Here is a 25,155-nt window from a genome sequence, read left to right as displayed (position 1 = left end):
CGTCTGCAAACTTGCCAACCCACCCTTCTACCCCAACATCCAGGTCGGTAATAAAAATCATGAAAAGTAGAGGTCCCAGAACAGATCCTTGTGGGACACCAATAGTCACAATCCTCCAATCTGAATGTATTCCCTCCACCACCACCCTCTGCCTTCTGCAGGCAAGCCAATTCTGAATCCACCTGGCCAAACTTCCCTGGATCCCATGCCTTCTAACTTTCTGAATAAGCCTACTGTGTGGAACCTTGTCAAATGCCTTACTAAAATCCATATAGATCACATCCACTGCACTACCCTCATCTATATGCCTGGTCACCTCCTCAAAGAACTCTATCAGGCTTGTTAGACACGATCTGCCCTTCACAAAGCCATGCTGACTGTCCCTGATCAGACCATGATTCTCTAAATGCCCATAGATGCTATCTCTAAGAATCTTTTCCAACAGCTTTCCCACCACAGACGTAAGGCTCACTGGTCTATAATTGCCCGGACTATCCCTACTACCTTTTTTGAACAAGGGAACAACATTTGCCTCCCTCCAATCCTCCAGTACCATTCCCGTGGACAACAAGGACATAAAGATCCTAGCCAGAGGCTCAGCAATCTCTTCTCTCGCCTCGTGGAGCAGCCTGGGGAATATTCCGTAAGGCCCCGGGGACTTATCTGTCCTAATGTATTTTAACAACTCCAACACCTCCTCTCCCTTAATATCAGCATGCTCCAGCACATCAACCTCACTCATATTGTCCTCACCATCATCAAGTTCCCTCTCATTGGTGAATACCGAAGAGAAGTATTCATTGAGGACCTCGCTCACTTCCACAGCCTCCAGGCACATCTTCCCACCTTTATCTCTAATTGGTCCTACCTTCACTCCTGTCATCTTTTTTTTCTTCACATAATTGAAGAATGCCTTGGGGTTTTCCTTTACCCTACTCGCCAAGGCCTTCTCATGCCCCCTTCTTGCTCTTTTCAGCCCCTTCTTAAGTTCCTTTCTTGCTTCCCTATATTCCTCAATAGACCCATCTGATCCTTGTTTCCTAAACCTCATGTATGCTGCCTTCTTCCTCCTGACTAGATTTTTCCACCTCACTTGTCACCCATGGTTCCTTCACCCTACCATTCTTTATCTTCCTCACCGGGACAAATTTATCCCTTACATCCCGCAAGAGATCTCTAAACATCGACCACATGTCCATAGTACATTTCCCTGCAAAAACATCATCCCAATTCACACCCGCAAGTTCTAGCCTTATAGCCTCATAATTTGCCTTTCCCCAATTAAAAAGTTTCCTGTCCTCTTTGATTCTATCCTTTTCCATGATAATTATAAAGGCCAGGGAGCGGTGGTCACTGTCCCCCAGATGCTCACCCACTGAGAGATCTGTGACCTGACCCGGTTCATTACCTAGTACTAGATCTAGTATGGCATTCCCCCTGGTCGGCCTGTCCACATACTGTGACAGGAATCCATCCTGGACACATTTAACAAACTCTGCCCCATCTAAACCCTTGGAACTAATCAGGTGCCAATCAATATTAGGGAAGTTAAAGTCACCCATAATAACAACCCTGTTATTTTTGCACCTTTCCAAAATCTGCCTCCCAATCTGCTCCTCTGTATCTCTGCTGCTACCAGGGGGCCTATAGAATACTCCCAGTAGAGTAACTGCTCCCTTCCTGTTCCTGACTTCCACCCATATTGACTCAAAAGAGGATCCTGCTACATTACCCACCCTTTCTGTAGCTGTAATAGTATCCCTGACCAGTAATGCCACCCCTCCTCCCCTTTTTCCGCTCTCTCTATCCCTTTTAAAGCACTAAAATCCACCACTGTCTATAAGGAATTTGTAGGCTCTGCTCATGACCACGTGGATTTCCTCCAGGTGCTCTGGTTTCCTCCCAGATTCCAAAGATGTTAGTCGATCAGTTATGGGCATGCTACACTGGCACCGAGAACAGGGAACACTTGCAGGCTGCCCGGCACTGCTCTTGCTGATTTGATTTGATGCAATCAATGCATTTCTCTTCAACAAATAAAGCTACTTTAATCTCATCTAATTCAAGACTTCACTGGTTGTAAAGCAATTGTGGCATCCAGAAAGAGATGAGGAACGCCCTGTATAAACAAGTCTTGTCTCCCCTCTCTTTACACCAAGAGTGATTGTTCCGCCAGTGGAGACCACTGATGTATCAACTCAAATGTATCAATGAAATTCATCCAGTATCCCCTTCTCATCCAACTCTGCCTCAATGCTTTCTCACAACATGCTTTTCAAATTAGTTCAGCAGAAGCAGACAACATCCAAGAGGTTGGAAGTCCTGGTAAGGAAAGTATATATCTAAAGTAAAATAGGTTACCCAACTCTGAATTAAGCAATTGATGGAACCGCTGAATAGATCATTGATGACTTCATAGCAAAGAGCAGCACCAAGCCATATGACCCTCAGACACACAGCAGAAAGGAGCTGATTACTTTCAGTACCTCCACTCCACCTGACAGACACAGACACACACACACACACCCACCCACCATCTACATGTGGCTTCATTCCTATTGAATGATGCCCAAAATGTAAGTGCAAATGTGTTTGGAGTACTTTGATTACCCCATTACAGAGAAGATGTGGAAGCTTTTGAAAGGGTATAGAAGAGGTTCACCAAGAAAAAAATTCCTAGGAGCAGGACCTGTTTTGCTGCTTGTTGTGTTGTTGTTTATGTCTTTCTACCAAACATGGTGGGCATGCGATGTAGGCACTGGAATGGGTGGCAACACTTGCAGACTGCCCCAGCACATGTTTAGGTTGTATTGGTTATTAACACAAACAAAGCATTTCACTATACGTTTCAATGTTCATGTGATAACTAAATAAATCTAAATCTGAATAGAAAGACACCTGGTTTAGTGGGCACGAGCTATAAGGAGAGAGTGAACAACTTTGGTTGTTTTCTCTCAAGTTTCAGAGGCTGACGAGAGACCAGTCAGAAGTTTATAAACTTCCGAGTGGCAATAGATAAAGAGTAGATTTTTTTCCCCCAGGGTAGAAATGTCAAGTCCTAGAAGACATATTTAAAGCGAGAGGGGGTAAGTTTAAAGGAGATGTATGTAGCAAATTTTTCTTTAAAACACAAAATGCTACGGGTTGCTGGGGTAGCGGTGGAAGGAGCTATTACAGTTGTGTTGAAGAGGCTGTTAGATAGATGCATAAAGGGAATAGAGCGATATGAATCACGTACAGGTAAAAGAGTTTTAATTTGTGAACCTGTTACTATGCTACACTGTTCTACATTCTAACAGGTTGAAAGACAGAGAAAAGGAAACAGTAAATACTGGACTCTACTTTCCCCAAGCAGTAAGACTGATCAACACCTCCATCCACCAACTCCCCCCTCCGCACCCCGCACCACCACTACATTATCATTTCCTGTCAGTCACCTTGCATAAAGACTCTCCTGTGCCTTGTATCACTTTATGGACACACTATCAATCTATATACATAAGCTATCTTATGTATTTATATTGATTGTGTTTTTTATTATTGTGTTCTTTATCTAATTGTTTTTTTTGTCTTTGCCCTGCATCAGATCTGGAGTAACAGTTATTTCCCTGACACCAGACTCGACTGTGGTGGACAGGAAGGCTCTACAACAGGTAATTAAATCTGCCCGAAGCATCACTGGCACCAGCCTACCCGCTATCAAGGACATATATACAAAATAATCCAGCAACGTCACAAGGGATCCCACCCACCCTGCTCGTCGACTGTTTGTCCCACTCCCACCAGGAAGGAGGCTAGATAGCATCCATGCCAGGACCACCAGACTCAATAAACAGTTACATTTTCCAAGCTGTCCGGCTGATCAACACCTTCACCCACTATCCCACCACACCACCACTACTTTATCATTTCCTGCCAGAGTCACCTTATGTACAGACACTCCTGTAGCTCAAGGACACGACCCACCCAGCCAACACACTTTTTGTCACTCTTCCCTCCGGGAGAAGGCTCAGGAGCTTGAAGACTCGTACGGCAAGATTGGGAACAGCTTCTTTCCAACATGATAAGACTGCTGAATGGATCCTGACCCGGATCTGGGCCGTACCCTCCAAATATCTGGACCTGCCTCTCGATTTTTTTTGCACTACCTTACTTTCCATTTTTCTATTTTCTATTTATGATTTATAATTTAAATTTTTAATATTTACTATCGATCTGTAATCCAGAGAGTGGGAAGAGCAGAATCAAATATCGCTATGATGATTGTACGTTCTAGTATCAATTGTTTGGTGACAATAAAGTATAAAGCTAGCATCACTTTATGGACAGACAATCAATCTGCTTATATAAGCTATCTTATGTATTTATATTTACTGCACTTTTAATAACAATATTTTGTTCCTTTTACCCTTGTGTTCTGGAAATGACATTAAGCAATCATGAATTCTGAAATACTCTTCAGGTCGGCTGTTTGAACAAGGATGGATCAGGGACCCAAAATGCCAACTCCATTTCCCTATCCACAGGCGCTGACTGATTTAGTGTCACCTGGAGACTCAGTTCGGAAATAGATGCTTCAGCCACCGAGTCTGTGTCAATCACCAGCCTCCCATTTGATCCTACTTTACTTCCCCAACTGAGGGCGGCACGGTGGCGTAGTGGTTAGCAGAACGCTTTACCGTACGGGTGGCCCAGGTTCAATTCCCACTGCTGCTTGTAAGGAGTTTGTATGCTCTCCCCGTGACAGCACCGGTTTTATCTGGGTGCTCCAGTTTCCATCCATGGTCCGAAGATGTACCAGTTGGGTAGGGTAATTGGTCATTATAAGCTGTCTCGTGACTAGGCCAGGATTAAATCAGAGGATTGCCGAGCGGCATGGCTCAACGTACTCACCCACCAATCCACACATCTTTGGGATGCAGGAGGAAACCAAAACAATCCCAGCAGAATCCAGCATGGTCACAAGGAGAACATACAAACTCCACATGGACAGCACTGGAGGCCAGAAATGACCCTGGATCTCTGGATCATTGTGATCTCTGCCCCTGACCATGGAGGCCAGGAATGACCCTGAATCTCTGACCCTGACCTTGGAGGCCAGGAATGACCCTGGATCCCTGGCATTGTGAGGCAGCAGCTCTAGCAGCAGCACCATATAAGAGACAGGAGAAGAATTAGGCCATTCAGTCCATCAAGTCTGCTCCACTAACTTATTGTGCTACCTTGCTGAGTGCCTGCATCACTGTATCTTTGTTTCAGATTTGGGATTTAAAACATAAATATTTCAGATCAAACGACGGTGCAAACTGAATAAGAGCTATCAAGGCACCACAGCTTAACCCACACCAACTCACAAACATATCCCTTCACCAGGGGCCGTTCTGTCACAACAAATGGAAAGAACAAATGTTCATCTTCAGTACAGGATGTCCAAAAGCAATTCGCGGCCAGTTGGTTATTTTGGAAGTAAAGTCACAGTAGCTTTGTAGACAAACAACTTCCAAAACCAATTTCCCAACTCATTAAGCAGTTTATTACAAATCAGCTGGGATTTTCCAGTCAAGCATGTTGCCAACTGGTCTGACAGATGTAAAAAGATTACAGCCCTAATACAGAGAGTGAAGCATTTCTGAGAGTCAACAGTAAATGTGACCTTCTGCCTTTTGTTGCTCTTTGCATCAGCTGAATTGACATTTCTTGGGTTACTGCACAACATGACCATAAAACACAGGGAGCATTGACATTCATTCCATTGAATCTGCTCTATAAGAACTGATTTATTACCCCTCTCAAACCCAATCTCCTACCTTCTCCCTATAACCTTTGATGACTTTTACTAATCAAGAACCTATCAACCACTGGTTTAAATATACCCAGTAACTTGGCCTTCGCAGCCATCTGTAGCAATGAATTCTGCAGATTCACCATTCTCCGGCTATAGCAATTCCTCCTCATTTCTGTTCTAAGGCTGTGCCTTCTGGTCCTAGACTCCACCACTTCGCAAAACATCCTCTCCATGTCCACTCTGTTAAGGCCTCACAATATTCAATAAGTTTCAATGAGGTCCCATGCCCCACATTCTTCTCTATCTCCAGTGAGTACAGGACCAGAGCTATCAAACGCTCCTCAAATGTTAACTCTTTCATTCCCATGAATCTCCTCTGGACCCTCTCCAATGACAGCAGTATTTGATCAACGCTTTGTCACATACCGATCACAAGCCTCCACAGCACACTTGTGCCTGCCCCTCTATCGTCAAAGTTTACATATCAAAAGTGTGGAGGAAGAAAGGGAGAGTCGGAGAAAAATAGCTGAACCGAAGAATCCTGACCATGAGTGCAGAGGAGATTTGCCAAGATGTTACCTGGGTTCGAGAGCATGTCTTATGAAGGTACGTTGAGCAAGCGAGGGGTCTTCTTTCTGGAGTGAAACAGGATGAGGGGTGACTTGATAGAGGTGTACAAGCTGATAAGAGAAAGCTCGAGTGGATAGCTACAGACTTTACCCAGAGTGGAAATGCCTACCACGAGAAGGCATAATTTTAAGGTGATTGAAGAAAAGTTTGGGGTGTGCCAGAGATATTTTTTTTTACACAGAAAATGATGGGTGTGTATAGTGCCCTGCCAGAGGTGGGGATAGAGCCAGATACATTGAGAAGGTCTTGGAAAGGCACATGGATGATAGAAGAATGGAGGGTTATGTAGAAGGGAATTGTTAGATTCATCTTAGAGTAGGTTAAAGGGTCAGCACCATACTTTGGGCTGAAGGGTCTGCACTCTGCTCTAGTGTTCTACAGTCTACGTTTAAGACAGGGGTAATGCCACACCTTTGTCACACTTGCTAAAATTCCGAGCAGAACAAAACAGCCTTGGCTATGAAGAAATGGAGGACTTGCAGAGAAATAAGCAAGTCCAAGGAACTAACTCCCCACTGCCACAGTGAAAAACTGAGAAAACTAACCAGATTTAGTCAAATCCTGGTAGGCAGCCCAGCTCCTGGGTGCTCACAGCAATTACATGAAACCAGAGAGTCGCATTATCCCAAAAGGAAAGCAGATTAACATGCAAAAAGCAATGTGGTTTGAAGAGATTATCTTAATGAAAACTATTTACTGAGATAGTGCTCCTCCATCACATGTGATCATTTAAGTTTTAACAGAAAGATGATCTTGGGAGATTCATATCCCTCTCCAATACAGTGCTATAGTAGAAAGGTAATTAAGGGGTTATTTTACATTGCTAAAATGAGGATTACGTTGAAGGATTTTATTGCAACACACAGTCTGCTGGAGGAACGCAGCAGGATGAGTAGCAGCAGTGCGAGTAATGAAGTTGGCGACATTTTGGGTGAAAACTTGACATCAGGATGTTAGTGATTGTGTAACTCTGCATGGCCACCAGGTGGCTTAGTAGGAAAACACTTGTTATTGGTGATTCCTCAACCGCAGGAGTCAGAGACACTGATAGACAGACAGAGACAGGGAGACAGACGGACAGACAGAGACAGGGAGACAGATGGACAGAGAGAGACAGGGAGACAGACGGACAGAGAGAGACAAAGAGTGAGACAATGTGAGAGAGAGAGAGAGACACACAGACACACACAGAGTGACATAAGACAGAGAGAGAGGCAGACAGACAGCAAGAGAGAGAGAGATATACAATGAGAGAGACAGAGAGTGACAGAGGAAGAGTGACAAGGAGTGACAGATAACAGAGACGGAAAGGGTCCAATAGACAGACAGACAGGCACACATACACACACAGGGTCTGACAGATACATAGAGGCACATAGGTTGGCAGGCAGGCAGGCAACCAATAGACAGACTGACTGACACACCCACCCACACAGGGTCCAACAGACACACAAAGGCAGCGAGGCAGGACAGCAACACACACACAGATGCAAGGTTCAGAATGGGGTCGGACAGACAGATAGAAAGACATACAGAAACATTCAAAAGTACATAAAATTCCAGTGAGATAGTGAAATTAAAATCAAAGCTTCCTCTCTGCCATGGCAATGCACCGAGTGTAAAGGAAATTCAGCAACCTAGATTTGAAAGGATTATTCTCCATCTTTTATGGATGCAACAGCACCAGAAAATTCTAATTTTAACTGCAGAAGCTGAATCCGGCATACGTCTAAAAATGGCCTCAAAGGGTCAGATCAGTCGGAAGTCACTAAGTAATTGAGTTACAATTAAACATTACCATGCCTGTTCCCCGCAAGATGATCGCGGAGCTGCTCTGCCTTCTCAACATTTTCAGCTTTGTGTTATGTCTAAAGAGTCTAATGTTCAGGAAATGCACTCATTCTCCCCATATTTATTGATTTGGCATACAGGACACTGTAAATAAACTTCCTCTTTCAGGACGCCCTATGAATAGAGATCCAAGCTCAATTATTCTCTGCACTTCTAAGACAAAGCATTATTTCAGGCAGCCTCCTGCTGATTAAGCTACCCATCAATGATTTCCCCTATTTTCCATGGAAATGTGAACATACAATTGCATTGACTGTTATGGCCACTGATTCCCCGGCTACTCCCTCACCAAATCCTGCTGAACTGAAAAGGTTTTTGGGAACAGCCCATTGTCCTCCCAGATGAGTGACTTGCGAAATCTTCACCGCAGGCAGGTGAGGGTTAACCACCACCGTGGCTCAGAAGCCACATTTGCCAGTCTGGTGGGGGAGATGCAAAGTTTCCTTCCCACTAGGACACTTGATAATCGAGTGTGTATTTATGCCAATCCAGCAGTTCCATAGTCATCATGGTGTATAGACACTAGTGGTATATATCACTGACACTGTGCAATCTTTGAAAAGTATCGATAATGGCTGGGGTCACCCGTCTTGTAAAGACACTGCCCAGAGGAAGGCAACAGCAAACCACTTCTGTAAAAAATATTTGTCAAGAATAGTCATGAGATCATGATCACTTGCATCATGGTGATCTCCAGATTAATAATCCAAGTGAGTAGTTAAACCATTGCGGGATGCACCAAGTAGTGCACTCTGGCCATCCGGTTAATCATACATCCACCCTGCCTTATCTACTCCAGCCCATATCTCTGATTACTCATGTATTCAAAGGTCTCATACACCATGAACACTGATCGTTCACAGACAATGATCGAACACAAGGTGAAACAAATCACATAGCAATACTAGTTTGGCAAACATGAACACACAAGCAAGCAACTCCACCTGTCTAAGTTGCTCCTTTTTCCAACTTCACTACACTTTTACTAATTCTATTTCTAGCCATTTTTCTAAGAAGCCAAACTAAGCAAAAAAAATAGGAGCCATGCATAACAACCGGGTACAATTAGTGTGTATGATTACAACGTTTAAAAGGAATATGGTGGTTGCATACGTAGGTAGGATTTAGAGGGATATAGGTGAAACGCAGGCAAATGGGACTAGGAGTAATGAAAAAGAGAGAAAAAAAAACAAAGAAAAAAGTAGCATGGTAGTGTTCATTGTTTCAATGTCCACTCAGAAATCTGATGGCAGAAGGGGACTATGCCTGAAATGCAGAGTGAGTGCTTTCAGGCTCTTGTATTTCTTCGTTGATGGTAGCAATGAGAAGAGGGCATGTCCTTTGCGATGGCAGTCCTTATTGATGGATGTTGCCTTTTTAAGGCATTGCCTTTCGAAAGTTCCTCACTGCTGGGGAGGCTAGTGTCCATGATGGAGCTGGCTGAGTTTACAACCTTATGAGGCTTTTTACGATCCTGTGTAGAAGCCCCTCCAAACTCCACAAAGAGCATGCATGATAAAATTCTGGCTGAAACGTTTACAACACATAACTAAGGGAACTGGAGAGCTGAAGATGCCAGACATCCCACCTCTCCCGGGAGTCTCCAGCATATAAGTAGTGGCTCCCTGATGCCCGCAAATTATATACAATATCCCGGAAATCAATTTTTTTTTGAGAGCGAACGAGAGAGAGAGAGTGAGAGAGTGAGAGAGAGAGTGAGAGAGTGAGAGAGTGAGAGAGTGAGAGAGTGAGAGAGTGAGAGAGTGAGAGAGTGAGAGAGTGAGAGAGAGAGAGAGAGAGAGAGAGAGAACGCGCGCTCGCTCCGTGGCAGAGTGTTCCAAAAAAAGAAAATATAAAACATACGTCACCCCAGACTACCCTAAAGTGTACCCCTGCCTAATCTAATAGGGGTCAAAAATAATGACAGTGTTGCTCGCTGCACTGTTTGCAACAGTGACTTTTCTATTGCCCATGGTGGGTTAAGACTGTAAAAGACATGCTGAGGTGAGTTTAACAAGTGTCATTCATTCATTAGCATAGCTAACATTATTTAAACTAGCTGGCTGGCTGCTAAGGAGCTACTCTATTGCAGACACCCCACCTCTCCCGGAAGTTCCGGGAGTCTCCCGCAAACTGATGGTGCTACCACCCTGAAATGAGTTTTTGCAGGGTGGGATGTCTGAGATGCTATTTTCAAAAGCCATTGGTAGAAATTTTAAAACAAACAGAAATACAAAGAATAACAAATTCTATCGAAACGTGTAGTGCAGGAAACAAGCTCAGGATTTGCTACTTTCCAATTGGGCCCTCCACCCTCCAAATACAGGGCCTCTACTGAGCAGACCGGCGGGCACCAGGAGTTAAATAGCAGCTTAATTCACTCAGTACCTTAGTTAATTATGTAACGAGAGAGAATGTGTACAGTAACTACTTCACTTGTAAAATGGAGGCATAAACATGGAACGGCACAGTATAGGCTTTTCAGCCTACAACCTCTTAACCTACTCTAAGATCAATTTAGCTCTTCCCTCCGACATAGGCCTCCATTTTTCTCTCACACATGTGCCTATCTCAGAGATTTGTAATTGCTGCACCCCCGCCCCGCCAGTGTATCTGCCTGTACCACCACCCCTGGCAGTGCATTCAGATAAGAGTCTGCAGGTGCTGGAATCTGGAGCAAACTGCACTGGGTCAAGCAGCAACTGTGGAGGGAAATGGATGAGACCAGATGAACGATCTCAATGGGAAATGTTGACTGTCCACTTCCCTGCCTGACTCTCTGAGCTCCCCTGGCCAATTTGTACTCTTTTTTTTGTCACGTGTAGAATTCAGCATCAAAGATCATTGCATCATTGAACACCCATAAAGCAGAACCTCGGGTACGTACAAAGTGTTGGTAGGAATCCCATCAAGGGCCACAGAATGACCCTGATCTTGGGTTCTTGTCAGGGCAGAGCTTGCGTGTTCTCCCTTTGACCACATAGGTATTATTTTTCAGTTTCTGAGAGTAAATTAATTGGCTGTTGTAAATTACCCAAGTGTTTGTCAGAGGCAAGAAGAATCTAAAGAAATCTGATGAGCATTTGTGAGAAAATGAATGTGTGAAGAGTCCATGGTGAGGTAGGAGCTAATGGGATTTCTTCCATAGAGCTGATCAGCTGAAAAGCCTCCAGCTCTTTATTAATACAAGTTTTCTCGCCCCAGAATCCCTCAAATCTCTCTCCAACTAAATCCACACTCATCTACCCATGTGCTCCTTTTCTGAAGACTTCAAATTATTCATTGGTAAGTTTCAAAACAATCATCTTCCCAGTGGATCCTGTGCAAGGATGTGATTGCTCATATCCCTGTAGGCGATGAATATGTCTCCAAAATCATTGGTGCCACTTTTATTTCTCTAGTCTGTCTTTCTCCCTGTTTCCATCCTCAGCAACAAATGTCCTCTGTACTTTGCAAATCATGGATGTTCTGTGGAAAGGTATAGTTGTCTAGTTCTGTTGTTGCTGCTTGTAGCAAAGCTGAGGAGCAAGGATTGAAATAGAAAACGCAATCCAAATGTTGGTTGGGCCTACCGATTACCACAGATGAATGACCAATTACTGGCAAGTGCCAGCACAATCAAACGGTCAAAACAAAGTATTATCGCCCCAGCTTTTCAAATTTCTCTGAATCGGTATTGCCTATGGCAGTCGCTCTGCTATCCTACTCTTAATGCGGAGAAAGTATTGTGACTTTATCAACACATCTTAGCCCAAAGAATCCAATTGAATTAAATTGAATTGTCTTTATTTTTTACATCCTTCACTTACATGAGTAAAAATCTTTACGTTACAGGCAAAGCTACAGGCTGATGGTCCTTTGCAATGAGGGAATGCTGCATTATTTGAAGTGATGGCTTTCAAATAAAACAGAAAACTTAAGTCTCAGGTACAAATAGTGGGATCCATGGACCTAATTATGCAGAAGAAGAGAGGCTATGACCAATATTTATCCCTCAGTCAATGACAAGGTTCACAATCAGGTTTCTAATTTTGGGATCATGTGGCATTAACATGGTATAAAAGTTCTTTGATTGACTATGAAGTGATTTTTTTTTAATTTCATTGAGATACAGCATGGAATAGGCCTTTCTGGCCCTTTGAGCTATGCCACCCACCCAATTTAATCACAGGACAATTTACAATGACCAATTAACCTAACAACTGGTATCTCTTTGGACTGCGGTAAGAAACTGGAGCACCCGGAGGAAACCCATGTGGCCAAGGGGAGAACGTACAAACTCTTTACAGGCAGTGGCAGGAATTGAACCTGGGTCACCTGTGCTGTGAAACATTGAGCTAACCACTATGCTACCATGGTGCCCCTGTGGTTTAAATGTACCTTATTTTGATTTTTTATTCAGCTAGGACCTATGCAGACTATTAATTATCTTTAATTGCTCGAGAGACACAAGAGACTGCAGATGTTGGAATCAGGAGCAACAAACAATCTGGTGGAGGAACTCAAGTGGGTCAAACAGCAGATGTGGGAGGGGTGCGGTAGAGCAGAGGGATCTTGGGATACAAATAAATAGTTCCTTCTAAGTAGCCTCACAGGTAGAATGGGTTGTAAAGAAAGTTTTGGCACGTTGGCTTTCTCAAAGCAATATACTGAATACTCTTTTCCATAGATGCTGCCTGGCCTGCTGAGTTCCTCCAACATTTTCTGTGTGTTACTGAGTACAGGAGATGGGATGTTATGTTGAAATTGTATATGACATGGGTGAGGTCTAATTTAGAGTATTGCCATCTTCCCATAGGAAAGATGTAAATAAGATTGAAAGAGTGCAGAGAAAAAATTTACAACACTGTTGCTGGGACTTGATAACCTGAGTCATAGGGAAAGGTCAAACAGGTTAGGACTTTATTTCCTAGAACGCAGAAGACTGAGGCGAGATTTGATAGAGGTATACAAAATTATGGGAGATATAGATAGGGGAAATGGAAGCAGGCTTTTTCCACTGTGGTTGGGTGAGACTAGAACTAGAGGTCATAGGATAGATAGATAGATGGATATACTTTATTGATCCTGAGGGAGATTGGGTTTCATTACAGCCGCACCAACCAAGAATAGAGCATAAATATAGCAATACAAAAACCACAAACAATCAAACAATAAATGCAAACTATGCCAGATGGAAAATAAGTCCAGGACCAGTCTATTGGCTCAGGGTGTCTGACCCTCCATGGGAGGAGCTGCAAGTTCGATGGACGAGTGAAAGGTGAAATGTTTAAGTGGAACATAAGTGGGAACTTCTCTCAAGGGGCGGTGAGAATGCAAGCGCAAGTTGGGGATGCAGGTTTGATTTCAACATTTAAGAGAAATTTGGACAGGTACATGGATGGAAGAGATCACCCGGTGCAGGTTGATGGAACTAACTAGATTAATGGTTTGAAACAGACTATATGGGCTGAAGGGCCTGTTTCTCTGCTGCATTATTTTATGACTCTGTTCTGCAAAGCAGTCTTGATTGAAGGATCTCTGCCTGAAATGTAGACAGCTTATTCCTCTCCATCAGTACTGCCTGACCTGCTGAGTTCCTGCTGCATTTTGTGTATGTTCTCTGGATTTCCAGCATCTGCAGGAACTCATGTTTACATTTTAAAGTTATTTTCAAATTCAAACTGTGTACCTGCTGAACAACTCACAGTGGGACTGATTACATTCTTAAGAACCCCAAACAAAAACTCAAGCCATTATCAGGAAAGATCCTCCCTCCAAATGCATTGTGCAACCAGGACAGAATAAAAAGCCCCTACATCACTCACAAGTGCACAATTGTTTTCTTTCAATCTACAGTCATTATCAAAATATCAGAATATCAAATGTGCAAATCGCCAAAATGTTAGAGGTTTCGGGTGGTGTGGGGTTTCAGGCGACTATAGGGGTGTTCATAAAAGTGTCACGTCACTGGAAGAGAAAGAGGAAAGCAAAAACAAAAAGAAAGTATTACAAAATCAAAATAAATTGAATCAGTTCCATGGAATCATTTGGGAAGTAACGCTAGATCTTGGTGAAGCACTGAATGACATCATTGGTCTAACCTCCAGGCGGCAGGACATACACCAGTGTCAGATTACAAGGTTTAAACTCAAGATACCAGAGATCGGCTCAACTATAACATTGTTGACGAAGGGTCTCAGCCTGACACGTCGAGTGTGCTTCTTTTTATGGATGCAGTCTGGCCTGCTACGTCCCACCAGCATTTTGTGTGCATCGCAAACTCTCCTTTGTCAATCCCGTCCGCAACAGAAACCGGAAAAGGAAACGTGAAATATACTTAACATGCCAACGAGGTAGAGGTGACAACCTTTTGTGCACAGCTTAAATTCCTTTGTGCGATAGTAGCAAAAGATGTGTGCGCACACATATGTGCACACCTTAGAGGGAACATGTTTATGACCTCTTTAACCATTACACCTGAGGAAATGAACCAGGCAGAAGAACATTGCAAGTCTCTTAAATGCCTAAACAGTGAACCTAAGTTCAAGCATCTGAGAAAATAGGCCAGCGATGAGTTTATCATCTCCTCTTCAGACATTGCTCCCTGAGCTCAAAGCCTTGCAAAGCTCTTTGTTGATAAGTCTCAACAAATTCAAACGTTACCAAACTTGGGTGGGACTCTACAATATTTAATAGGTACCTTGTTGTTATTCATTAACTAGATTTGCGAAAATAATCATTTCAGTGATTGCTGTTTGTGGTTGTTTTCAAAGATGCAAATAGATTTAGGTGCAATCAAGTTACTGAGGAAAATACCTTTATACTCACGGGAACAGGGATGTAACTTGAATATTTTGGATTTTAGCCCTGTTGTTGACTTCTTGCATTAGCCCAGTTGTGGAATGTTAGAACAGCTGCCAATTGCCTAAAATCCAACATGGCCTACCTACTGACAATACAAAGCTGCCTAAATTCACCAACAGCTTTCATATCGGCTTTCCTCCTCTCTATCTCCCACACCTTGAAGACCTTTTCAATATCCATTCCCACACTGGCCCATTTCTGGAAATCTTGGATCTCTTATCAAAGTTCAATGACAATAAATAAATAACCAATAAACATTGAGAACATAAGATGAAGAGTCCTTGAAAGTGATCTCAACAGACCACCACCCCCACCTCCCCCCCGCCACCAAGCGTTCCTATTATAATGTTGTCTCTTTTGGATTCACAATGAGAAGGAAAATTGCTGTGCTTGGATACACTTAAAATGAGACATTTAAAGCCGGTCTTCAATGGTACAACTGGTTAAGCCAGTTCACCATTGGTTTAGCTTGTGTAGACTGGGTTGCATGCCGAGTCATTATAAAGGACTCTTTGCAGATTCTCTGGAGCGTACACTGCCTTATCTCAGATCAAGCGCCTCATACACCATTCATTTCAGAGGTTCTGAGTGGAAATTTTGGGGTACACTGGAACGATAGTCAACATACTACATGAGCAGCCAGAGTTCAAGTCCTACCATGACATCGAGGGGGTTTAAATTAGAGAAATTAAATAAATCTGAGTTTTAATCTCAGTAATATCAGTGACGAACGACAGATATTGAAAAAATATGCCTCCACAAGATGAAATAATCAGTAGCAAGTGGTCTGTATTAACTAGAAACTCATAGCACATTAAGCACTATTCAAATCAAGTATGCCAGCATTAATTACTGGTGAAATAACCACATCAACCGAGCTCACCAACTATTCTGCTATCACAAACAAGAGACAATCTGCAGATGCTGGAAATCTGAGCAACACACACAAAATGCTGTAGGAACTCAGCAGGCCAGGCAGCATCTATGGAAAAAAGTACAGCCAATGTTTCAGGCCGAAACCCTTCGACAGGACTGGAGCAAAAAAGCTGAGTAGATTTGAAAGGTGGGAGGAGCGGAGAGAGAAATACCAGGCAATAGATGAAACTTGGAGGGAGAGGGATGAAACTAAGAGCTAGGAAGTTGATTGGTGAAAGAGACAGAAGACCATGGAAGAAAGAAAAAGAGGGGGAGGGGGAAGGAGCACCAGAGGGAGGCAATGGGTGGGCAAGGAGATAACATGAAAGAGGGACAAGGGGATGGGAGATGGTGAAGGGGGGAGGGCAGGGGGGCATTACTGGAAGTTTGAGAAATCGAAGTTCACACCATCAGGTTGGAAGCTACCCAAACCAAATATAAGGTGTTGTTCCTCTAACCTAAGTGTGACCTTATCCTGACAATGAAGGAGGCCATGGATGGACATAATGGAATGGGAATGGAAAGTAGAATTAAAATGGGTGGCCACTAGGAGATCCCGCTTGCTCTGGCAGACGAAGTGTAGATGCTTGGCGAAGTGGTCTCCCAACCTACGTCGGGTCTTACCGATATACAAAAGGCTACACCGTGAGCATTGAACACAGGGTATGACCCCAGCAGACTCACAGGTGAAGTGTTGCTTCACCTGGAAGGACTGTTTGGGGCTCTGAATGGTAGAGAGGGAAGAAGTGTAGGGGCAGGTGTAGCACTTGTTCCTCTTACAAGGATAAGTCCTAGGAGGGAGATCAGTGGGTAGGGACAAATAGACAAGGGAGTTGTGTAGGGAGCAGCCCGTGCGGAAAGCAGACAATGGGGGTGGAGGGAAAGATACTTTTGGTGGTGGCCTCCAGTTGAAGGTGCTGGAGGTAAATTGCTATACCAAGTTCCCCTTCTCAAGGTAAAGTTTGTTCTGAATATTCTTTGACTATCACTTGGAGTGTTGTGAACTATTCAACTCTCATTGAAGAAAGGTGGTGCTGGCAGAGGAGGATGTTCATGAGAATGATCTTGGGAATGAAAGAGTTAACTTATGGGGACAGCTTGATGGTTCTGGGCCAATACTCACTGGAGTTTAGAATAATGAGAAGAGAATTAATTGAAGTCTACTGAATGGAATAGAGGCCAGATAGAACAAACATGGAGAGGATGCTTCCTATACTGGGGAGTCTAGGACCAGAGGGCAAAGCCTCAGAATAGAGGACACCCCTTTAGAACAGAGATGAGGAGGAACTTCTTTAGCCAGAGGGTAGTGAATCCATGGAATTCACTGCCATGGGCGGCTGTGGAGGCCAAGTCATTGGGTATATCTACGATGGATAGGTTCTGGATGAGTAAGGGTGTCAAAAATTATGAGGAGAAAGCAGGAGAATGGGGTTGAGAAGTATAATAAATCAGTCATGATAGAATGGTGGAGCAAACTCAATGGGCCAAATGGCCTAATTCTGCTCTGATATCATATGTCTTATTACCCTTGTATATCATTCTTGCACCCCTTGTAGTACCCAAAACTCTTTATATGGTAAACAACGCTGCCAAGTTCTCCAAGTATGGCACATACATGGTTTGGTACAGGTTTAGCATAATCAATCTACATCTGAATTCTGCTCTTTTCAAAGCAAACCAGTGTTTGGCTGGTCTTCCATCTTTTCTCAAGCTGTGTGGCAACTTTTAATTGAGGCAAAGATAACTGCTTATTTATAACCTAAAATGAATTGAGCAGAAGCACAAGCTGTCTGGCCAAGAAATGGGGAAGAAAACTACAGCACTGTCAATTTTGTTTTAAAAAAAATCTTCGAAACTGCCAGAGAACAGAATGAGACAAAGGGGTAGTCTGTCCATTAAAAATAATCTTCCACATAATTCCGACAATATCCCTTATTCACAAACTCCACCAAACATGCACATCGCGAATGGAGCTCTTGAGTGTTCTGTCTGCCCATCTCCGGGTTGTCCAGATCACCCCTTTAAAGCTGCCTCTGAGAACATCTACTGCACATTTCACCTCTTGCCAGTCATCAATGCCGAGCCTTCCAGAGAGAAATGGACACTTGGTTCCTCACCCCAATCCCACCAATCACCCCGTTTCTAATGGCACTTCCTCGTGCAACCATATGCTGGCACTGTCCCTTCACCTTGTTCCCTCCCCACCATCCAAGGACCCAAGCACTATTTCCAGGTGAGGCAGAGATTAACTTGCACTACAGCCAGTCTGGTGTATGGTCTTCTCCACGCTGAGGAAACCAAGTGCTATTGAGGAACCACTTTTGAGTTCAGCCCACAGGGGAAACCCTCCGCTTTCCACTGTCTATTGCCTTTACTCTCCATCCCATTCTCACTCTGATCAAACTGTACTGTTCCTGTGCCGTCACAGTAAGCTTGAGGAACAGCGTTTCCATCTTCCGCCTGGGAAAGTTAGATCTTTCAGGACTCCATACTGAATACAGGCAACTCAGATGGTATCAGTCATCCATCTGGGATATGAGATCAGCTTGTTTCCCTCACCCTCTTCCTATTCTTTTCCCCTTTGGGGTTGTAACGTATACCCAGCCTGACATGCCGGGAACAACCTCCTGCTCTGGACTTTGCAACTCTTACATTCTTATTTTTCAGTTCTTTTGTCTACGTTCTCACTTACAAACTGCTCCCATTCACTTAATGGCCCAATAGTCGGTTTAACCAGTTTATCCACAGATTCTTGATTCACACTCCCTGAATCTTTGAAATTAAAAGTACATTTATTATCAAAGTATGTAAGCAGTGTACAGCCCTGTGATTCATCTTCCCCACAGACAGCAAAGAAAACTATAGGATCCATTCAGACATCAAAAATATCTTACTTCACCAGAATGACATGAAAAACTACAAAAAACACACATATCATACAATAGTTTCAGTGACTGAGATCCCACCATCTCACGGATCCACTTACCTTTTAAATCAACAGATTTCAAATTTCCATTTGCGTCCAGCACAGAGTTAAATGTCCAGTCAGGAGAATCCTGTGTAACTTTTGTATCCGATAAAATTGCATCAGACGTCTCATCCCCATGGGAAATGACTTCATTCTTGATATTCAATCTGGTATCGCTTATCATCCAGCCATCCTCCTTCAGTTCCTCCTCAGGTGAGGACTTCTCATGTTCTTCAATCTGACCCTCAGAATCTGAAGAACTGTTTACAATATAATCTGCAGGCTCCTCGACGATACTGAGCAATACTTCCTGATTTGGAGAATACATAATTGCATCACTCGGTCTGCGAATGAACTGCAAGGTCTTTTCATCTCCATTGGGACTATCACTTTCATTAAATGGGCTATCCAAAGTCACTGGCAAGCAAGATGGTCCTTCTGAGATGCTCTTGGACAACAGCTCTTCTGTGCCATCATTTTGAGAGACATCTTCCTTTAAATCCACCATTGCTTGGACTTCTTTTGACAATGCCTGCTCCTCCCCCAAACTGGAATCCGAAGAAGCAGTCTCCAGCAACGCATCGACCTGCTTAGACCACTCATCATCACAAGGGCAACCTAGCTGGTCATCACTCTGCTCTGGTTCACTTTCTAAATGACTGAGAGATAACAGTGCTGAAGAAATACCTTGTTCTTCATGTGAGAATTGCACTTCCGATAGCACTTCATTCTGTTCATGTGAAGGTAACACCTTCAAAGTTGTGTCACTTTGTTCATCTAATGCTGGCAATTTGAAAATTGTATCATTCTGATCAAATTCCTCTGTGGGATTTAAAGAGCGAGGTAGCTCAAGGTTCTGTGGAACCTCATCCTCACCAGTCCTGCTGTGATGTCCTTCTTTACACGCATCGTCCGAGTCACGAACTGGGTCTGCTGTATCCACACATACCTCATCACCAGCTCTAGCACTCATTTCACCTGTGTCCACCGATGGACCCTCGAGGTTTGCACAGGAACCATTGTTACCCAACTCCAAACCCACTGTGGCTTCCTCAGTAAGTTCAGTGAGTGGAGGCCTTTTCTTGTTCAGCTGTACACCTTGAAAATCCGCCTCCTGAGAAGATCCCTCAGCTGGTCCACTTTCAGCTCTGGGCAGCTCAACACATTCTTTGGATTCTTCCAGTGTAACGACAGTGGACTTGAACTCCGTGTGAGCAAGAGTTTCCTTGAAGTCTGCCACTCCACCGTCAGGATCTCCAATCACCGTGTCAACTTCAGGGACATCACTTTTGGATGTGCACACTTGGCTGGGATGCAGTTCCTCACTGGACCCCAAGATTTCTTTGTATTCTCCATCAAAGCTTAGAAAGGTCTCATCACATTCATCTTCAGATGTGCTCTGCACAACAGTATTATTATCCAGCTCATTTTTGGAATCCACTGGTGACCTGAATCCTTCATCGAGGAGAGTGGACACAGCTTCACCACTAATTGCTTCACCCTCCAGTTCCAAATCTGTAATATTTTCTTGATTATTGGTAAGTTCTGCCTCAGGACATTTAGTGGTCAATTCTGCATCAGTTGACGTGCTGTCCCTTGGGGGCAGATTATCTGATTGCTCAACAGGCATTTCGGTTAGCACTTGTGCAATTGGGCAGACGGATTCAGGCGTGCAATCCTTTTTGTTCTCTTCTGTTCTTAAACTCTCAGCAGGCTCAACAGATACCGAAAGCCCTGGTTGTGAGTGAAGGCATGGTGAAGGAGGTACATCCTATTCCAAAATAAGAAAAAAACAAATAATAAATTGTTTTATTCAGTAATTGCAGTGATATAATATTTAATACAGTAGTTTGAACAGAAAATTGCTTTCCTGTTGTATACTCAGAGTAACACACACAAAACGCTGGAGGAACTCAGCAGGTTAGTCCTGCTCCAGCCCCACAGAAGTCCTGTCCCCCCACAAAAATGCCTCACCTGCTGAGTTCCTCCTGAATCTTGTGTGCGTTGCTCTGGATTTCCAGTATCTGCTGAACCTTGTTATGTCCTCCCTGATTTAGTTTGCTGTTTTATTTCTAGCTATTGGATCTCATTGCTTACTTTTAAGTTTACAGCTGTTGTTGATTACTTATTATTGCGTTGTTAAGCAATTAACCTTTGACACTAGGTTGGCTATATTCACATGTATATTTATTCATTCATTAGTCAGAAGCACTTTTGCAAGTCAGAGGAATTTTAATCAATATTTGAATCTATCTTTCATGAGAATGCCAAGAAGTATTGCCTTTTTACTCAGCTCCTTACGTGCCATAACTTTTCGGTGAACAATAAAACTAATTTTAAAATAAAACTACACCAGAACTGGAGTTTATCTACCTAGCTTAAGAAAACGGGGAAAAATGTTTATGACCTATTATACACTCTCTATTTTACAAGCTGTTTGTCTGCACAAACAATAGTTCTGCATTTCTCCATACCAATGATAAAATCATATGAACCTGGAGGCTGGCCTCCAGGCAGAGTGAATCCACACTGTTCTTAAATCTGATTGGCCTAAAACTCTGCACCCAAAACACGACTCCAGTCTTTGAAGCAGAAGGCTCTTCACACAGCTCCAGTGTGTGAAAAAAAAAGTTTTAGTGGACAAGGTCAGATTGACAACAGATTACTCCAGGCTCTGTATTCCTCTTCCCTGCAGTGTTCCTCACCAACATCTTCTGCCACTGCTATCTCGCGCCTCCTACACCGAGCACATTTCACTCCTACTCTGAAAGTTCCAGATCCCACACAGTGTGCTCCAATTAATTCTCCCTTCTTCACATGCCATTACTACCTCTGGATTTCTATCATGAAAACCAGACTTCCCTCCACTGACTCTGTCTACGCTTCCCTTTACCCTGGGAAAGCAGCAAACATGATCAAAGATCCCTGTCAGCCTAGCCATTCTTTCTTCTTTGCTCTTCTACTGGGCAACGGATACCAAGGCTTGAAAACACAAAGCACCAGGTACCCTACTCTGGAATGGACCTCTTATATGAGAGAGATGAATTCTTGATCTCTTAATCTACCTGAGTCATTAATTTATATATCTGTCTACTTTTGGAGAGGTGCAGCTTTGACTGGGCCCTTCCAGCTTGCTGGGTTGCACTGTTCAGCAACCTCCGATTTAACTCTAGCCTAATCATGGGACAATTTACAATGTCCAATTAACCTACATCTTTGGACTGTGGGAGGAAACCAGAGCACCCAGGGAAATCCCTTACATTCCATCAGGAGGATGTACAAACTCCTTATAGAGAAGGCTAGGATTGACCAATGAACTTCAGGGCCCCCGAGCTGTAACAGCATTGCACCAACCTCTACGGTACCACTGTGACCCTTGCATTTTATTTGTCTACCCACACTGCACTTTCTCTGCAACTGTAAACTATATTCTGCTACTTTTCCTTTTCTGCTATCTCGATGTAGTTAGGTTTGGAGTGATCTGTCTGGATGGCTTGCAAACAAAGCTTTCTTCCGCATAAGGAAACAGATGACCATAATAAAACAGTTCCCAATTACCATTCACCAAAAACCCGAAGCCCTGTCTCAAGTTGCAGCATTTCTCCTACCACCCGCGGTCAGCCTCAACGATTGTCCCACGCAGAACCCATACCACCACAATTTACATTCTGGACCTGACAACACTCCATGATAGTCTGCATTGCAAGATGGTCTTCCCAAAGTACAGGCCAAATTCATAAAACTGAGCCCGTAACCTGCTCTTGATCATTGTTCTGAATCCTGTTGCAAATGTCACCTCTCCGCACTCTCCCAATTAAAGATATTATTTGTACTGGTGCATTTATGCAATAATAGATCATTATTATTAGAGGAAAATTTCCAGGATGCTATCTGGATTGGAGAGCATATCGTATGAGGATAGGCTGAGTAAGCCAGGGCTTTTTCTCTTTGGACAGGAGGACGATGAGAGGTAACTCGATAGAGGTGTACAAGGTGATGACATTGATAGAGTGGACAGCCAAAGACTTTTTCCCTGAGCAGAAAAGGATAAAACAAGGAAAACAAGGTGCATACTTTTAAAGTATGGGGTAGGGGGGGAGTCAGAGGTAGATTTTTTTTAAACGCAGACAGTGGTAGACATTTATGAGTCTCTGATTCAGGCTCAAAGATGAAAGAAAACTGAGGAGAATTGGGGAAGGAAAGGTCAGATTGATCTTAGAGTCACAGAGTAACAGAAGTGAACAGCACACACAGAGGCCCTTTGGCCCATCTCCCGTCCACGCCAAACCATTTAAACTGCCGACTCCCATCGACCTGCCTCCATACCCCTACCATTAATGTACCTATCCAAACTTCTCTTAAACATTGTAATTGAGCTCGCATGTACCACTTGTGCAGGCAGCTCTCACAACCCTCTGATTGAAGCGATTTCCCATCATATTCCCCTTAAACATTTCACCTTTCACCCTTAACCTATGACCTCTAGTTGCAGTCCCACCCAACGCCAGTGGAAAAAGCCTCCTTGCATTTACCCTGTCTATACTCCTCATAAATCTCTCAATTTTCTACATTCCAAGGAATAAAGTCCTAACCTATTTAATCTTTCCTTATAAACTCAGGTCCACTAGACCTGGTAACATCTTTGTAAATTTTCTCTGTATTCTTTCAACCTCATGAACATTTTTCCTGTAAGTAGGTGACCAAAATTGCACACAATACTCCAAAAATAGGCCTCACCAACATCATGTACAACTTCAACATAATATCCCATCTCCTGTACTCAATACTTTGATTTATGAAGGTCAACGTGCCAAAAGCTTTCTTTATGACCCTATATACCTGTGACACCACTTTCAATGAAATAGGGACCTGTAATCCCAGATCCCTTTGCTCCACTCCACAGTGTAAGACCTATCCTGGTTGGTCCTACCGAAGTACAAAACCTTGCACTTGTCTGCTCTAAATTGCACCTGCCATTTTTCCATTTTGAAGTAGGTTAAACAGTTGGCCCAACCTCAGCAGATGAAGGGACTGTACTGTTCTATGCTCTATATTTTATTATGTAACCTGATGCAACCGGAATTAATTCTTGGTTAGAAAGGTCACTTGTCTGTTAACAATTACTTCTCTGCATTATAAAATATTTTAATGTTGTCCATTTTAAGCAGCAATTATGGCAATGAAACACACATTTGGTATATGGGCTTCAATATCTCACCCAAGAATACACTTGAATATCCAAAGCACATGAATATTGGCAGCACCTTACCCCACCTTGTTCCCACATAATTACACCAAAAAGCAGTTTCAGAAAAACGATAGTTATATATTTATAAAAAGATAACCACACTAAGATAATCACAAAAGAAGTGATTTTTCAGCCTTGACTTTCACCAAAGAAAACTGAATAAAATAGAAATTTGATAAAAGTGTATATCTGAATGAACAGAGTTTCTGGATTTGGTCACTGGACTAAACCAAGCTCCTGCTAAAGCAGGGGCATAGAATCTGCTTCCACACCTGGAAGGTAGAAGGGAAATAAATTTGGTTTAGGAACCATTCAGGACTGTTCTTATATGCTATTCTCATACCCTTAAGTGATAATCAATTTGCCTTCTTCTGCATCAAGTAATATAGTACCGTGCAAAAGATCGGCACATATATGTGTATAGCTAGGGTGCGTAAGACTTTTGCACAGTACTGTAATAACTTTATGTGTTGCACTGCACTGCCGCTGCAAAAAAGAAACTTCATGACATATGTGAGTGATGATAAACTGCACTCTGAGAGTGGGAACGGGATAGGGAGACAGGGATCGTGGTTGGGAAAAGGGGATGGGAGAAGACAGGGAGTGGGAATCATCAGAGAAACATTCTGTAATCATCAATAAACAAATTGTTTAAAATCAAATGACCTTGCCTGGTGTCTCAGGGTTGGATGTGTCTGTCCGTGCCACCACCCCCCACATCTCCAGCAATCCTTCTCTGTCACCTGTAGCACAGCCCTCTCACGGCACTCTACTCTTGCCATTCCTGCCTGATTTACAAACCCACTCTTTGCTCCGCGTTGACAAATGCAGTACTGTGTAAAAGCCTCAGCACCTGAGCTATATTACATATAATACCTAAGACTTTTACACAGTACTGTATGGTGGCATTTC

The 25,155-nt window shown here is 43.2% G+C and overlaps 1 protein-coding gene across 7 annotated transcripts in view; it reads right to left on the bottom strand.

Moving 5' to 3' along the window:
* The window catches only part of LOC134355758 (A-kinase anchor protein 13-like), a 557,767-nt gene that overhangs the window by 286,188 nt on the left and 246,424 nt on the right, over window positions 1–25,155 (bottom strand). For 6 of the 7 annotated variants that reach the window (XM_063066124.1, XM_063066122.1, XM_063066127.1 and 3 more), the window contains one exon: window positions 19,014–20,766. In XM_063066124.1, the coding sequence (XP_062922194.1) occupies window positions 19,014–20,766 (1,753 nt within the window). Of the gene's footprint in view, window positions 1–19,013; window positions 20,767–20,969; window positions 21,099–25,155 lie in introns of those variants that run through there. The other variant, XM_063066128.1, reaches the window with a different exon arrangement.

Source organism: Mobula hypostoma, chromosome 13 (assembly GCF_963921235.1).
Source record: "Mobula hypostoma chromosome 13, sMobHyp1.1, whole genome shotgun sequence".
Lineage (NCBI taxonomy): Eukaryota > Metazoa > Chordata > Chondrichthyes > Myliobatiformes > Myliobatidae > Mobula > Mobula hypostoma.
The sequence above is the reverse complement of the archived record's forward strand: the minus strand, read 5'-3'. Positions and strand labels throughout refer to the sequence as shown.